The sequence below is a fragment of the Natator depressus genome, chromosome 1 (genome assembly GCF_965152275.1).
Source record: "Natator depressus isolate rNatDep1 chromosome 1, rNatDep2.hap1, whole genome shotgun sequence".
NCBI classification, from domain to species: domain Eukaryota; kingdom Metazoa; phylum Chordata; order Testudines; family Cheloniidae; genus Natator; species Natator depressus.
The window spans coordinates 293,013,057-293,030,003 of NC_134234.1; the positions used below are offsets into that span (position 1 = coordinate 293,013,057).

The 16,947-nt window shown below is 41.5% G+C and overlaps 1 protein-coding gene across 3 annotated transcripts in view; it reads left to right on the plus strand.

Annotated features, from left to right (window-relative positions):
* Window positions 1-16,311, plus strand: part of ADAMTS20 (ADAM metallopeptidase with thrombospondin type 1 motif 20) — a 184,582-nt gene extending 168,271 nt beyond the window's left edge. For 2 of the 3 annotated variants that reach the window (XM_074942179.1, XM_074942181.1), the window contains one exon: window positions 791-2,174. In XM_074942179.1, the coding sequence (XP_074798280.1) occupies window positions 791-883 (93 nt within the window). In that variant the 3' untranslated portion in view covers window positions 884-2,174. Of the gene's footprint in view, window positions 1-790; window positions 2,175-16,169 lie in introns of those variants that run through there. The other variant, XM_074942180.1, reaches the window with a different exon arrangement.
* The last annotated feature ends 636 nt before the right edge of the window (window positions 16,312-16,947 follow it).

Here is a 16,947-nt window from a genome sequence, read left to right on the forward strand (position 1 = left end):
TGCCCGGCCAGAGGGCTGTAAATTGTAGAACGCTCCAAAGGATTGGGCTCTAACTACCCTGCATAGACCCTGCTGACCCAGTCTAATAGGCATAGGCACTGACTCCATGGGTGCTCCAGCACCGGAGCACCCACAGAAAAAAATTAGCAGGTGCTTAGCACCCACCGACAGTCAGCTCCTCCTCCGCCCCCAGTGCCTCCTGCCCATCGCGATCAGCAGCATGCAGAATGCACTGGGGGAGGGGGAGGAGTGGGGATGGGGCACGCTCAGGGAAGGGGACGGGAAGAGGTAGGGTGGGGGCGGAGCATGGGTGGGGATGGGGCCTGGTGCAGAAGCAGGAAGAAGCAGGGCAGGATGGGGGCTTGAGGGAAGGGGTGGAGTGGGGTTGGGGGTGGGACCTGGGCTTGAGTACCCCTGGAACAAGCAGGAAGCTGGCACCTGTGCTAATAGGTACCTATTTCCCATTGACATAGTCCTGTCTGAAACAGTGCTAAGTTAACACATGCTAGGAACCTTTTAGAGGGCATTAGCAAGGTCTACACAGGGCAGTTAGAGTGCAACACTTCAGAGTGTCTACAGTTTACAGCCCTCTGGCACACGCTCCTACAACGTGTAGACAAACCCAGTGTGTTCAAGTTAATTTGATCTTGTCTCCCAGATACCATAGTCTTCAGTGGGATGTGTCAAAGGTTCTGATGAGTCACCATTTTATTAAACTATTGTGTGTAACTATGGCTTTGGTAGTTTCTCATGACTGAGTTCTTGCTATTTTTGCCTCTCTAATTTCCAGGATGGTACTAAAATATATGGAAGATGTGGAGGGTTCTGTGGGAAATGTATTCCTAACACAAGTATTGGTCTCCAACTTCAAATAAAACCCTGAAGTGGTAAGAACATCAAAAGCAGGAAAATCTGTCTTTAAGGTGCAAATTCTAGGTGCTATTATTTTTTTCAGTCTTTCATCTCTGAAATGTTAATTTACTACTAAGAATTCCTTCCCATTTTCTTCAGTGTTCAGGGATGCATATCATTGTTTAATCATTTAGTGATGGGCTAACAGGTGCATAAACCACAATCATAAACCCTCAGGTTTTAATAAAGAGGTATTCATTCAATGTACAGTATATACAAGCAAGTAAAATAAACTGCACTGATGTTACTACTGGTAACACCTTAAACTGGACCATAATTGTAATACTGTACCTGCCACTAATCAGTGCACGTCATTATACAATGTACAGTAAAATGCATATACTGTGTTGATTTTCTGGATCAACTATATTAAAATGTAAAAAGAAAAGAAGGACACCAACTAATAATTTCAACTACTTTCAGCTTTATGAAACCTGTTGGGAATTATGTTTTGTCAACAATTTACATCAGAAGAGTGCATCATCAATATACTTTTTCCTGATACAGTTTCCAAAGGTTCCCCCCCACCTCATTTCTGTCATTAAAAACATTCATTTTTTCTCTCTCTTTTTGTGGTGCTCAAACAGTAATATTAGTTTTGGAAAGTGTGGTTTAACCTCTGTAGTCTCCAGGAAAAATGTTAAACATCAAAACGCTGTTTTGTTGTGGGTACAAGAAAATAAAGAAACACGTCATAGTTTGAAAATCTAGTTTTAAAACCCTACCTCTCACACAACTGTGTATACTGTAAGAGCAATATATTGTGTATGTTGTACAATTTGCGGTTATATAACTATACATATTTACTTAACCTCTGCCCAGATACTCCAGACATTTGTTGGAAGTGGCCAACAGCATATTAACAAAAGCCCTATCTTGTCTCACTTCCACACCCAGAATTCCCATTGACCTCAGTGAAAGTTCTGGGTTCAACAAGGGAAGGCAGGATTAGGTCAAAGTGTGCATAGTGCACGTTTTTGAGAAGTACAGTTTAATTTTTCAGAGGGCAATAAATGCAACTGTAATGTGCACTGTTAAAAGTGCTTCATCCTAGAAAAATTAAATGTATAGGAGGAAACGGTTCAATTTCAGACAAGATCTAGCTGTTTGATTTGTTGTTTAGAATTAGTCCAAGTCCAGAAGTGCAGAAATAAGTACAGCATAAAGATTACCTGTTTCAGGTAAATTCTCAGGTATTCAAAATAAGATTTTCTATGTGCATAAAAACCACACATTATGTACTAGATAATTATAGGCATTTTTCAACTCTAAACCAAATATCAGCTAACTATTTATATGCCAGTGAGAACTGGTAGGTCATATGGCAGCTATATCTTAGTTTTACCCACAAAGTATTAGCCGAGTTAGGAATACATTTTAATGAAAGGCTACATTGCACCACATATCTAAAAAGCAACTGCTTAAAAGTAACACATGTAGATGACTATTTTGTGATCTCTGTATCAGAAAAGTATTTTTGCACTATGTGCCTTATACTAGTTGTAAACATGTATAAGAAATATATAACACTATTTTCCTAGAAATGTTTACATTTATAATTAAAATGTTCTAATTTATAAAATATTTATATAATAAATATGCTTGCGTGATGGACACTTGAGTACTTTAGTATATTTTTTCCACAGTGAAGTATAGTATAGTGTTCCAAAAATAATGAAGCTCTTGTATACCTTCAGAATAGTTAAAACTCCTAGCATCATTTGAGCAAAATGCAATAGTTTAATTCTTGAAATAATTGCCACACAATCAGTTGTATTCACTATACAGTTAAACAGACATCAGTGTGTAGAGCGATTCGTTTTTTAAATATTTTATTTAAAAAACTCCTTTGTATCTAGAATTGTATTCATGTCTCATGGATTTAAGGCCTAATCCTGCAAATCTTGTGCACTTAAAACTCACAGGTGAGTCTGGGGAGTGCAAAGAACATAGTATCAGAGCTACAGGAAACTTTAATGTTGGAAAGGTTTTACAGTACTTTGTTCTGTAGAAGAAAGAATTAATATTGTCGTGTTAGGATTATGCTAAGTAAAGACCCAGTCCTGCAACAGGATATTATGCCGTTTTATTAAGGAGTCCTCCATGTAGAGGTCTTTGGTTGATTAAGATTAATCACAGGAGTCTAAACATCTTTACAGAGGAAGTGGCTGTTCAGATTATGGACCACTACATTCAATAAAGAAACATTGAAGAGATGCAGATATCATCAGCTACTATGTAACTAACTTTTAAAAGCATTTTAGTGAATGCCTTTTTGGGATAATCTTAGTAAGCTTTATCCTTTTTTAAAGGATTTGGAATAATGACTGTTGAATTATTATAATTGGCCATTTCAATCAAGAACTATAAAGGATACAGCTTCCATATAGGATTCTTTGTTACAAAATCACAAAATGAATGATGCTTGTTCTCATTCCAAAACTGTTTTATGATCAAGAAAATCCAGCTCCTCCCAGTTCATTGTCATGCAGAGAAAGTTTGGGCTAGATTCACGAAGGGTAGGTGTTACGTTGCTGAGTGTCACAGTACCTAGCTTTTAAGCATGTAGAAAACCACTGGGATTCACAAAGCCTGAGTTAGGAACGTAGGATCCTTATACAGTGAAAGGAGGGAGATGGGCACCTAAGAATGGGCTTCTCAACAGCCAACTCGCTGAGCGGGGAGCTGCCTAAGCTAGCCACAGGGAGATGCCAAGGAGGGGATGTGTCCTAAGCCCTGCCCCCTCAGGGAGTTGAGTGTCTAAATCCAGGCTGGAGGGAGAAACCTACCTCTGCTTGGGATTCTCAGCTGCGAACCCTCTCCTGGAGTCAGGTGCCTACGGCATTTCTTGCAAGAAGCCAGACAGGGGTGGGAAGAGTGAGAATGACTTTGTAGCCTAATGGGTAGGGCACTTACCTCAGAGGTAGGAGCCCCAGTAGCCAATGGCTATTTATTTATTTATCCAAAGTAGAACAGCTTTGCCAGGAGACAATGAGGCACCCTCACATCAGAATGTCCCATAGGCCAATGATTAGGGCACTTGCCTGAGAGGTGGCAGCTCCAAGTTCAAATCCCTTTTCAGCAGGCAGATGGGGACTTGAATGGGAGTATCCCACACCTTGTGCACATACCCTAACCACTGGGCTAAAGGTTATATGGGCGCTCCTCCTGGTGCCTGTTTTGTGTGGAGTTAGGCAGCCTCTGAGTGTGCCTACTGGATAGGGCCCTGCATGTGTTAGGCAGAGGAGCGTCTATCTTCCCCCAGTTTGTGAATCATTCTGGGGCTTAAGCCAGCCGGATGGCTAGAGAGTGGCTACAGTGCACATGCTGAGAGGCAGAAACACAGGCGGCAAGGGAACTTTTACTGCCAGCATTTAGGCTCTGAGCGAGTTTAGGCACCTACAGGATTAGAAGGCAGCTGAGTGAGGGTTCTGTGAATCCAAGTGGTGCCCTTTGTAAATCTAGCCCTTAGTGCTTAACATCGGGGAATCATGCTAGTGTATTAATATCACCCATATATACATAATGGCAGATTTTGCCTCCTGACCTTCATGAAGAGGGGACCCTCTACATGCAGACCTAACTCTTCCAGTGCAGGCAGGGAGACAGTCAGCTCCCTCAGTGGCAATCTGTCCCCCTCCCCAGGACTCCAAGGAAGTTGTTCTCAGGACAGGGATCCACAAGAAGAGAAGGACTGGGACTGGGTACGGTGGGAGCAAAAATTAGGCAGTGCCACTCTGGGAGTGGGCAATAGCCACTAATAACAGCCAGATGGTAGAAGGCATATAAAGTAGAATTCGACTTCTGAAATGCTCCCGGTTTCAATAAGCTACAATAAAGTCATATTGTTAATTTTGGAAAGTGCCCCATTAGCTGTTACTAGCATTGGCAGTGCTCCAGAGTTTTTCAATATAGGTATGTTGTCCATCATACCCCACTACCATGGTCACCAGTAGGTACTGATTTGCCAACAGTTGCCACACCATGGTATGAGATACTGCAGTTTTCCAATGCACTTAATGATGGGACATAAAATCAAAGCTATTACATTTACTGCGCAGATTGAAATTTTAATCAAGTAACATCACAACCTCAAGCTATTTTCTAATTTATGGGGTAAAATCAGCATTGCACCCTGACCGCATTACACAGGAGGAAGCTTCCTCAGGCTGGATACTGCTGCATCATTCAACGTGTACTTTGTAGTGTATGGGGTATTCTGTGGGCAGGTCAGAGGGGAAGAGATGTTACTGGAGCACACAAATTAGAGCAACCTTAGGACTACTCTAATTTAGGTGGGGGAAATGGAGCAGAAAAGTGGCTTAAATGTTCTTTTGCCCTTCACGCTCTAACCTTGTGTTCCAGTTCCTGGTGCAGGAATAACAGAAGATGCTCTCTGTCTCAGTAGGAAGGGGGGTTGACTGGATTTGCAGTTGATGGCCACCCCGAATCTTTGAAAGGTGCCTGGGCACAGCCAGGCATGCGCCAACCTTGGGAATGCATCTCCCACTCCTTCTCCACATTCTAGGGGCAGGGCTTTGTGGCATGATCTCTGGCCTGTTAGTGGCCAGTTTATGGGAGAGAGGTAGTTGGTTGTCTCCCCTGGCCTTGCCCTTTCAGGAATAAAAGACTCCTTCTGAGTGCTGGGCAGTTTTCAGATCTCTAAGTGCAGAGTCTGTCCTTACATCTTTTACTAAACAAACCGTGTTTGTTTAGACTTTTAACATCAAAGTCACAACAAAATAGCAGAGTTTTAATGTGGTTACTGTAGTGACATTGAATAAATAGCTCTTTGTCATTAAAAACCTGTGGACCAAAGTCAACCTCTACTTATGCCAGCTGGGGCTGAATTTATTCCTTTTCCTCTTTCCATTGAAAATACTTTTATAATAAATTCTTCAATGGAGCATGACTTTTATGCTTCTGTCTGCCTGAGTTTCAGCACCAATGTTAGGGCGAATGTACTTCACTGTTCTGGCATTTCATGAATTCCCCACTTTCGGATTTTGATTTGTTTGGGAGGGGAAGGGGTTTTCAATCAATCATTCTGTGCAAACTCACTAGTTTTTAATCTAAAGGGTATTTAAAGGACACATGCAGGTTAATGAATAGTGCTGATAAATTTGGCTACTTGATATTGTTGACATATTTGCTCCTGTTCGAAATCTCATGTACTGAAATGAAAACTATGTATCGTTCCTATAATATTATGTTTTCATTTCCTTTAATTGACATCACACAAAATTTATACCACAATCTGAAGCCGGATCTGTGCTCCATATGATGAACCTTCTTAATGTTGTGTGCAGAGCTCCATCTTGTGGCTGTTACACATGATAAACTGCATGATGTCAATTGGAAAACTAGTCAGTTTTGGTTTACACTTAGGGTATTTAATTGGGGATCAGTCCTGCTTTGAGCAGGGGGTTGGACTAGATGACGACCTGAGGTCCCTTCCAACCCTGATATTCTATGATTCTATGTCTACACTGCAATTAAAAACCTGCAGCTGGCCTGTGCCAGCTGACTCAGGCTCGGGCTGTGGGGCTGTTTAATTGTGATGCAAACATTCAGTCTGAGGCTGGAGCCCGGGTTCTAGGACCCTGTGAGGTGAGAGAGTCCCAGAGCTCAGGCTGCAGCCAGAGCTGGAATGTCTACACCACGATTAAACAGCCCCAAAGCCCGAGCTTCGGGAACCCAAGTCAGCTGGCACAGGCCAGCCACAGGTGACCAACCACAGTGTAAACATACCCATAGTATAAGTGAAATAGTGGACAAATACCTGTATATTACTTTGTCATTTTATTTTATACTTGTCTCTTTTGGTGCTAAGGTTAAATTATACGAATTGTCCAAACACTAAGAAAAATACAGAATTGTAAAGTTTAGAAAGTATTTTGATAATTTTTTCCCTAAATCACCAAATAAAATGTAAAGTATATATACACTTACACACACACACATATATATTATACGCAAACACTAGCTGATGTATGGTAAGCACAGAGACTATTTCTGAGGTGCTAGCCTCTTGCTCCCAAAACAATGCTCCAAAAAGGAGACAGGAAGGGATGAGGACTACATGGAGTCACAGCTCCATTGCCCACGTGCAGCCCAGTAGAGCTGACTGGCCACATAAAAAGGGACGAAAGTTGCTCCTCTTAAAGCTGTACTACTTCCAGCACTCTCCCGGCACCGCTTGGGAAGTCAAGTGGCTTCATGCCCTCAGACAAGGCCATGGCTAAATGCCACACGTGACCCCTAGTGAATAGGCATCATTTAAAGTGCAAGAATATTGTGTGACTACATGTACTTCGTACTGTGGCAAGTCTCTCTCAGGTTTAATTATTTATAATAATTCTTCCTCCTGTCCCAGTAAATGGGCTGCCACTTTTTTGTAAAAAGCATGACCTTTTTGTAAGAGGGCACCTCATTACAGTATCGCCTATTAAGCCTTTCCTGAGAGAAAGACCGACTTTTTTCCTATTGCTTATTAGAGGTCATATCCAACTCGCATTGAAATCAATAGAAAAAACCCATTGACTTCATTGTGAGCTGGATCTGGCCCTAAATGCACAGGTTCAGCAAGCTCTAACATGCGTCTAGAGTATAAATGGATTATAAATAAAGAAGATCAATACTAAACCTTCAGAGACATTTGCAACCCCTTTTCTACAGCCACAACAGAAACAAAAAACAATTTGTATGCAGGAGTGTGTGAGTACACACACACACACACACACACACACGTTAACCTAGGAAGGACTGGAGGATTGGGCTCCTCGTATTGAAAATATGGGCCCAGATTCTTTGCTTCATTGAGTTTCCAGTGCAAGTAAAATTAGGGGAAAGACGATCTTGTGGCTAATGGAAAGTGCTAGGATTCAGGACTACTTGGTTCCAGTCCCAGCTCTACGACTGATTTGCTGTGTGACCTTGGGAAAGTCGTCTGATATCCCTGCATCTCAGTTTAACCATTGGGAAAATGGGGACAATAATACTAAACAACCTCCAACGTGGTGAACCCCCCTCCTTATGCAGCTATGAAATATTGACTCTGGTGGAAGTATTAGCATTCATTTCTTATTGTTAGATATGGGGAGGCAGACTGAATGGGAAAAGGCTTGCCTTTCACACACTCAACAGCAAATGTCACTCAAGTCACTAGTTAGAATCTGGCAGGTAGGTTGTCTGGGGACTGCTCTAACCAGCACTATCTGGCAACAGTCCCCAAAGGACTGTATGTCAGGTGGGGATAGCTATGGTTTAGAGCCCTTCTTCCCCCCACGCCCACATACTGCAGCCATATGCGACAGGTAGTACAGAAGCTGAGTTCACTGCATCTGTGTAAGCTGAGAGCATCTCAACTTGCATGAAGTCTGGCCAGATCAGTCTGTTTTCCAGCCACTTTGTGCCACCAAAGCAGTGCAAAAATAGCACAATGCACCTGAGAATCTGATCCAGGATACTGTAGTTTTACGAGTCACATTTGACTCACCAATGCAGCTCCTCCTGCTGGCTGTCCTGGGAATTAACTCAGGGTTGTCAGTGTGCCCTCCTCAGGTGGTGTCTCACCCGTCATCACTCTCACCTCCACGACATCCTCTTCTGGACACAGCCCTCTGGCTGTGCCCCACTCAGTTCTCTCCCCCATTCCGGGCGACCCAACAGGCCTCAGTCCAGCCACTTGCCTCTGTGGCAAACTGCAGTCCATGCACTGGCCACTCCACTCAGTGACAAGTGGGGGGGAGCAAAAGGGTGGGACCTGGGCCCACCTTCTACTCCAGGTGGCCATCAACTGCTGGGGTGGCCATGTACTGCCCCTCCTCCTACTCCACTGTCTGTTTCCCTGGGCCACTTCCCAGCAGCCCAAGCACCTTCTCCGCCCTTGTACCAGGGCCTCAGTCTGGCAGCCATCAGGCTGGAGCTCTCCCCTGACCCTGCCGAGCACTGCTCTGTCCGTGGTGCTGTCTCTCTCAACCCTCCTACAGGGCAGCCAGTCCTCCTCCCTTGGCCTCAGCAGGCCTTTTTATATGGGCCAGCCTGGCCCAGGCTGGCTGCTTCACTAAGCCTTCTCCCTATTGGCTGGCTCAATACGCCCTCTTCTAATTGGCTGGGTTCTGCGCAGCCTCCCCAAGGCTGCTTTAACCCTTCTTCCGCCTGTGTGGGGCAGCCACCCCACCACATGTAGGTACAGGACACAATAAGCCAGATCTAAGGTTCTGCAGAGAATACCTTTAGTATGTTAATGTGAGGGTGGGAGTACACGCACATGTGTGTTAATTTTTTTATGTGGCTTTATCTAACTTAAAGCCTATAATATCCAAGATGAGCTTTTAAACACAGTGGAGGGGTTTTTTTTCACTCCATAGATCTTGAATGTTTTTAGCCTAGCTTCTCAATTTAATTTAAGGGGTTAAACAAAAAACTCTTTATACTTTATTTATCTAAGTTCTAAAGTGTAGAGTTGTTATTATTTATTATTTGTATTATGGTAGTGCCTGGGAGCCCCAGTCACGGGCCAGGAACTTATTTGGCAAGGTGCTATAGAAACACACAATAAAAGGATGGTCTCCGGCCCAAGAAGTTTACAATCTAAGCAAAGAGTATTTTTCATTTATTCATTTCTAGATTTTAAAGCCAGAAGGAACCATTGTGATCATCTAGTCTGAGCTCCTGTATAACACAGGCCAAAACTAATTCCTAGAGAATATCTTTTAGAAAAACATCCTATCTTGTCAGCGAGGACTCTTGATAAATTGTTCCTGTGGTTAATTACTCAAGAAGACTGTCTCCCTAAAGTGGTGTCCAGTTAACAAAACAAAACACACACACAAATCCTCCCCAAAAGATTCTCAAATATTTTAACAATTTAATTCTTAAGTTAAAAACCATCACAGAACATTAAAAAAAGGAATAGGTAGCAGAAAAATAAAGATCACTTGGGTTGAGAAATCCTAACTCATAAATGGGATTGTTTCAAACAGGACTGTGTATGCCATAAACAACAACGTCACAGTAGAGGTGTTGCTGTAATCTACCTTTGGAGTATTTCCAAGACTTCTCTACAGTTTTGTTTGACCTTTATAAATAAATGACACCACTTTCCACTTGCATTCCAGCAAAGGATACCAAAGCATTTGTTAAAAATTAACTCTCACAACATAGTAGTTTACTTAGTCCCATTTTATAGATGAGGAAATTGAGCCATGACAAGTTGAAAGCCAGATTCTGATACCCCTTCTCAGGTTGTGTAGTACTTTACTGACTTGGCTCATATAAAAATACTACTCATTGTGAATAAGGGTGGCAGAATTTGGCCCTAAATGACTTGTTCTAGATCACACAGTTGCAAACCTGGGAAAAGGTCTGGTTTCCCGACTGCCTGCCCATAACCTCACTTGTAGGCCGGCTTTGCTCTTTTCTGGGACGTCTCCACATTTTCTTGCGCCTTTGTGATTCTCAAGATGGACCTCATTGTACATGTGAATTAAACAAGCAGGAACTCATTTTATCCCATGTCTTAATTAGTCAGGCTCTCTTACTGGTGTGCTTTGGACACAAGCCAAACTAATCATAGAGAAAGTAGGATTCTGCTGTTAAAAAGAGCTATTTCCTGGAAATATTAGCTTCAGTTCAGACAGACAAGCGACAGTGATAATGGCAGTCAGGAGGGGAAAAAGCACCACCCTCTGCATTTCATTCAACAGAAGCGTTATCTGATGTGGGTGAAATATTTGACATTGAATCGTCTCATATAAATAAGGTGGTTTTCTTTTGCACAATGAGATTTATTTTACATGTCCATGACTTGAGAGGTTCTTATTGGTTTTGTTTATCCTGGCTGTGGAGAAAGGCGTCTGTGCTCTGTTTCTGATACATTTCGCCTTGTGTTCAGTTATGACAGATATGCCTTTGAATCTGGTTTATAAAAATATTGTAGCACCAAAGCGAAGCATTCTGGCCATATTTATGTCTGTATTCTGTCCTTAAACATGAACAGCTGTGCATACATCAAGCTGTCTCATATTTGATTCTGCACAGCAGTCCAGAACCTTTTTCTTTGTAATACACAAATATTTCCTTTTTTGTGGCTCATTGCTGTTCCCACAATATGAGTTTTTTAGCCCATATGTATTTTTTCAAAGCTTATTTGTACAATTAAAAAAATACCACGGGGAGAGTTCAAGCTGTAAGGGGGATAACTCTGTAGGGGTTACTAAGGGGGGTATTACAGAGTGGGTAAAATAAAATAAGTTATTTATTTCATGCAACCCATTTATTTCATGCAAACCATTGTTGTTTTATTCTGGAAAAAAATCCTGAATTTACAAATACTGAAAGGCTCTTTTTGAAAGGGTCTAATTTACAATTTTTTTACAGTCTGATTTACACAAGGAAGGGACAGTCAAAGAAAGTTTGTGAATTTTCCATATGCAAAAAACTACAGTGATTTCTGGTAGTAGTGTCTATTGATGCCTGATGGGACGAAACCATATTTGCATTTGAGTCATCTCTTGCATAGATCATTGATTATGAAAATGATATTCAGGGCCATTTTATCGTCCTGAATTGTTCGATGTTCCTCTAAAACTAGAAATCATTAAAACTAACTGTCTGGTACACAAATTGGAATTTATGCCCATAAAATCCAAGGCAGAACGTTTTTATTGTTTTCTTTTGTTTTGTTTTTAAATGCCTTGCAGAAAAGGTTCTCTGTAAGGTCTATTTAACACTTCATGAAAAGAAAACAGAAGCCCCAGTTGTTCTTTTGAACATCTAGGAAGGCCTCCATCTTATTTGAACATCAAAAGCTGCTGTTGGTATCACCTTTAACCAATGTTTGATAGTATTTAGCAAGGGCCCTTTTTCCTTCTATTATCATCTTCTTCTTCTGTCTTACATTTATTATTCTTTTTGCAATAACAATTTGCATTAACTCCAACTGTCCCTCAATTTAATTCCTGCTTGTAACATGTGAGATAAAGAAGAAAATTAGAGCAATTTTCACACTTTACCCCTCAAAGTAGTAATATGAGGTGTTCGGCCTTATACTGCAGGTAACTTTGAGAGGAAGGTGGTTCATAAGAACATAAGAATGGCCATACTGGATGAGACCAGTGGTCCATCTAGCCCAGTATCCTGTCTTCTGACCGTGGCTAAAGCCAGGTGCTTCAGCAGGAATGAACAGAACAGGTAATCATCAAGTGATCGATCCCTTGTTGCCCATTCCCAGCTTCTGGCAAACAGAGGCTAGGGACACCATCCCTGCCCATCCTGGCTTATAGCTATTGATGGGTCTATCCTCCAAGAACTTATCTAGTTCTTTTTTGAACCCTGGTATAGTCTTGGCCTTCACAACAACCTCTGGCAAAGAGTTCCACAGGTTCACTGTGCATTGTGTGTGAAGAAATACCTATGCCTATTAATTTCATTTGGTGACTCCTAGTTCTTGTGTTATGAGAAGGAGTAAATAACACTTCCTTAATTATTTTCCCCACGCCAAACATGATTTTATAGACCTCTATCATATTCCCCTTCAGTTGTCTCTCTTCAAAGCTGAAAAGTCCCAGTCTGATTGATCTCGCCTCTTATGATTATACCCCTAATCATTTTTGTGGCCCTTTTCTGTACCTTTTCCAATTCCAATATATCTTTTTTGAGATGGGGTGACCAGATCTGCACGCAATATTCAAGATGTGGTCATACCATGGATTTATATAGAAGCAATATGATATTATCTGTCTGATTATCTAACCCTTTCTTGATGATTCCCAACATTCTGTTCACTTTTTTGACTGATTCTGCACATTGAGTGGATGTTTTCAGAGAACTATCCACAATGACTCCAAGATGTCTTTCTTGAGTGATAACAGCGAGTTCAGTGAGATCCCGTTGTAATGCTTCTCAGTCTGCTTTGGACTTAATTATATTGAGTAATTTTGTATCATCTGCAAATTTTGCCACCTCACTGTTTACCCCTTTTTCCAGATTCTTTATGAATATGTTGAATAGTACTGGTCCCAGTAAAGATCCCTCAGGGACACCTCTATCCATTCTGAAAACTGACCATTTATTCCTACCCTTTGTTTCCTATCTTTTAAAGGAGGTAGAAAAGAGTGACTTAAAAGACAGACTGCTTTTCACTAACTTCCCATTCTTCATGTCAGGATTAGAAATGCACAAACACTTCTTGTTTTAGGGTCAGTTTGTGCGTTTGGCATTGTATTTGTGAATAAATGCTCCAAGGGATTATTTGGAGAAGGATCTATGAGAATGTAGTGAGGCAGACATAAAATTAAAGCGGGAAAAGCTCGTCTGAAACACTGCTCCCGCAGCAATGCATTTGTCTGGCCAGTTGGCACCAGTGTTGCTACACATGAAATTCATGCTTCAGAATATTTCCAACATGGAAAAGAAACCATAGCTGTCATTCTTAATGTTAATATGCTTAATATTAACTCACGCACCTCTCTAAGCAGAGACAAAAAGAGGACTTTAACCTTGGTGAAGGAAAGACATTTGCAGCCAGCCCACCTAACCTGACACGCACCAGTGAAACAGAAAACTAGCTTTAGTATTAGTGCAGTGTTATTATTGCCATAATAAAACAATAGTGTACAAATTACTCCCATCCAAGTATCTCGCACTTGGAATGAAATTGTCATCTAGAGGAGCGTGTGAGCATTGCACGCTATCTTGCATTGCAGGCCATGATAATCCATTCAAACAAGACTTATGCTTTGCCAAATGAAGGAAGATTTTTTCTCATTGAAATAATTTTTCTTTTTTGAAGATGGCAGATCCCTCAAATCTTTTAAGTTTTTCTTCTTAAATACACTACAGTAATGACCTAAAGCATTTTAACTTTCTGGCACCAGACATGTACACACAATGCCCTCTGAAGTCAAAGGCATTTTCATGTGCCTATTTAAGGGAAGACTTTGGCACAATACTGTAAGATATAAAACCAAATTTGCAGCTGGTGTAAGCTTTAGTGTAACTTTAATAGGGCTGTGCCCATTTACACTAGGTCTGAGCATGGCCAATAGTGATTTAAACCACTACTGTCTAATGCAACAGAAGGCTTTTAGGCCCTGATCCCACAGTTGGCTCCACACAGATGGACCCAGATGCCTGCATGGAATCTCGCTGCAGTTAATGAAGCTTCATGTAGGTGCAGATCCAATTTCATGATCAAGGCCTAAGGTTGTAAATTGTTTGTATCAGGCAATGTGTCTTCCTCTGTTGTTTTATGCAGCACAGAGCACACAGCTGAGGCTCAGTGAATAAATAAATAATACTAATTCAGGTTTTTTTTTAAAAAGGCTGAGCTTTTTGCTCATTGCCTGAGAGATCTGAGATGCCTGTAGCCCCTCCCCCAAGGTGTGGCCTTAGGCTCCTCCTTGGTGCTTGCCAGTCGGAGTGGCTTCTTTCCCTCCTTGCCTAAGTTAGGTCCTGGGAACAGTTGCCAACTTTCACGCAGTAAATAAGCACCCAGACTTTCACAATAAGCCAAAAATCAAGCTAATCCCATTTTAAAACAAGGCCAAAACAAGCCAGTCCCTAAGAACTCCAACACTCTATGTGACTAGATCCCCCCGGCGTGCAGTCTGGGACTGTGTAGGTCTGCTGTGCACCCTTAACTCTCTCCCGCCCTTGCTCCGCTTGCCCCTTACCCTGCATGCCAGGAGCTGATCAAAAAAACGAAGCAACAAGTTACAAGCCAAAAACTAGTCAACAAGCAACTCACAAACCAATTAAGCCAAAACCAAGCCCAATTATTTCTGCGTTTTTGGCATATCTGGTCCTGGGGTATCTGTTGTGACGCCTGGTGCCTCCACCTAAAGTGACTCCTCATTGTTCATGGGACTCAAGGGTGCTTTCCCTTGGGAAAATAACTCACTACTAATCTTAAAAAGTAGTATAAACCAGTACACAAGAAACAGAATACACTAATATAGCCCAACAAAGGAAATGCCACATTCCAAAATAACCCTATAACAAAGGGACAGTGGCTCTAGGGAATAAAAGGGTTAAGGTTCATTTAAAAATGCTAAAAACATTAATAATACAACAAACTCCCCATCTCCCAACATTAACAATTGTATTCTACTGCTCTCCCTGTGACTGGGCACTCACTGAAATTATCAAGTTCGCTATCTCTCAAGAAACAGTGCACCGGCTTGTTTGGTTCAACTAAGAATTCATATTTTGTTTAACAGCAAAGCTCTGAAATCTACTTATGATAAAACAAAGAAGTCTGCAAGTGTACTGAGTAAAGATAGTGGAAACAATTGGTTATAAATAAAACAAAGTTATAACATGCTTTTAAGAGACTAAATCTAATTTTAGCAGGCTACATGCCTTTGTCTCAAACAGTTTCTCACCCTCAGTGTCCTGTTCAGAGCTTTCTGATATTTGGTCTAATCAGGCTCCAGGTTTTTCATGAATCACTTCTTCCACCAAGAGTATTCCTCAGTGAAATGGTTAACCAGAGTGTCTTTTTGCTTTGCCTTATATTTCCCCAGAACTCAGTGTCTTTGTTTTCTGGGGTTTAGACTCCAGTGTCTGCTCATGCTGATTTCACATTCCCCCAGTCAACCTGGTGTTTCCTGTTGACTTAATGCAAATGCACTCCCATTGTATTTGGCTTATCCTGCTTAATTTACATCAGTGATCTAGGCAGACAGGTAAATCAGCATTTCTTTGTCTGGGAAAAATCCTGTTTTATCAACCCTTCTTGGTTTTATGGTTTAAACATATTTTTAATAAATACATATGACCTCTTGCATGACACCCATACATACATCTCACAATGCTTAAGATGAGCAGTATGATTATAGGCTTTTGTTTGATATTTTACATAATATTCTTCATAGATAAATAGCACGGCAGCAGCGTGTTAGTTGTAATGTATTTCTCAGGCCTGACAAGAGTTGCTGACACAGAGTAGTGAACCACCGGTGGGCTGCTGTGTCACAGGGCTTACACAGGAAAAATTAGAAGACCAAATTCTACGTAGATATATGAGTGCAACTCACAGTGAAGTGTAAATTTCGTGTGAATTTCTGATGACAGACTACAGCTGTCTCTGAGAAACAAGCGACCATAGTACCCAGCATGCCATGCTGCTCATTGTCTAATCAAATAAAAAAACAGCTGCCTTTTTTCATACCTAGATCAGTTAGGGATGTAAGGGAAGCAGCATATTTTTGACTAATGTGCACCTTTGTTGTATCCCTTTTTATACACAGAATGAGGGACTCTCACTTGGGAAGCAGTGACTCTGAAAAAGCCTTAAGGTCCATGTGGGATAATCAGCTGAACATGAACTCCAGTGTGACCCTGTAGCTAAAAGGGCTAGTGCCATCTTTGGATGTATAAATGGGAATATGAAGTAGGAGTAGAGAGGTTATATTATCTGTATTAGGCACTGGTGCAACTGCTACTGGAATACTGTCCACAGTTGAAGAAGGATGCTGAAAAATGTTCAGAGGAGAGCCACGATAAAGATTAAAGGATTGGAAAACATGCCTTATCATGAGAGAGTTCAGGAGCTCAATCTATTTAGTTTACTAAAAAGAAGGTTAAGAGGTACTTGAGCACAATCTATAAGTACCTACATGGGAAACATACGTTTGGTAATAGCGGGATCTTCAACCTAGCAAACAAATGTAATACAAGACCCAATGGCTGGAAGCTGAATGTAGACAAATTTAGATTGTAAATAAGGTGCACATTTTTAAGAGTGAGAGTAATTAACCATTGGAACAACTTACCAAGGGTTGTGGTGGATTCTCCATCCCTGGAAAGTTTTAAATCAAGATTGGATGTTTTTCTAAAAGCTATTCTCTCACTTGAACAGGAATTCATTTTGGAAAGCCCAATAGCCTATGTCAGCGGTTCTCAAACTGTGGGTCACGACCCCATTTTAACGGGGTGACGAGGGCTGGCTTAGACTTGCCGGGGCCCAGGGCTGACGCCAAAACCCCACCACCTGAGGCCAAAGCCCGAGGGCTGGGTGGCAGGGCT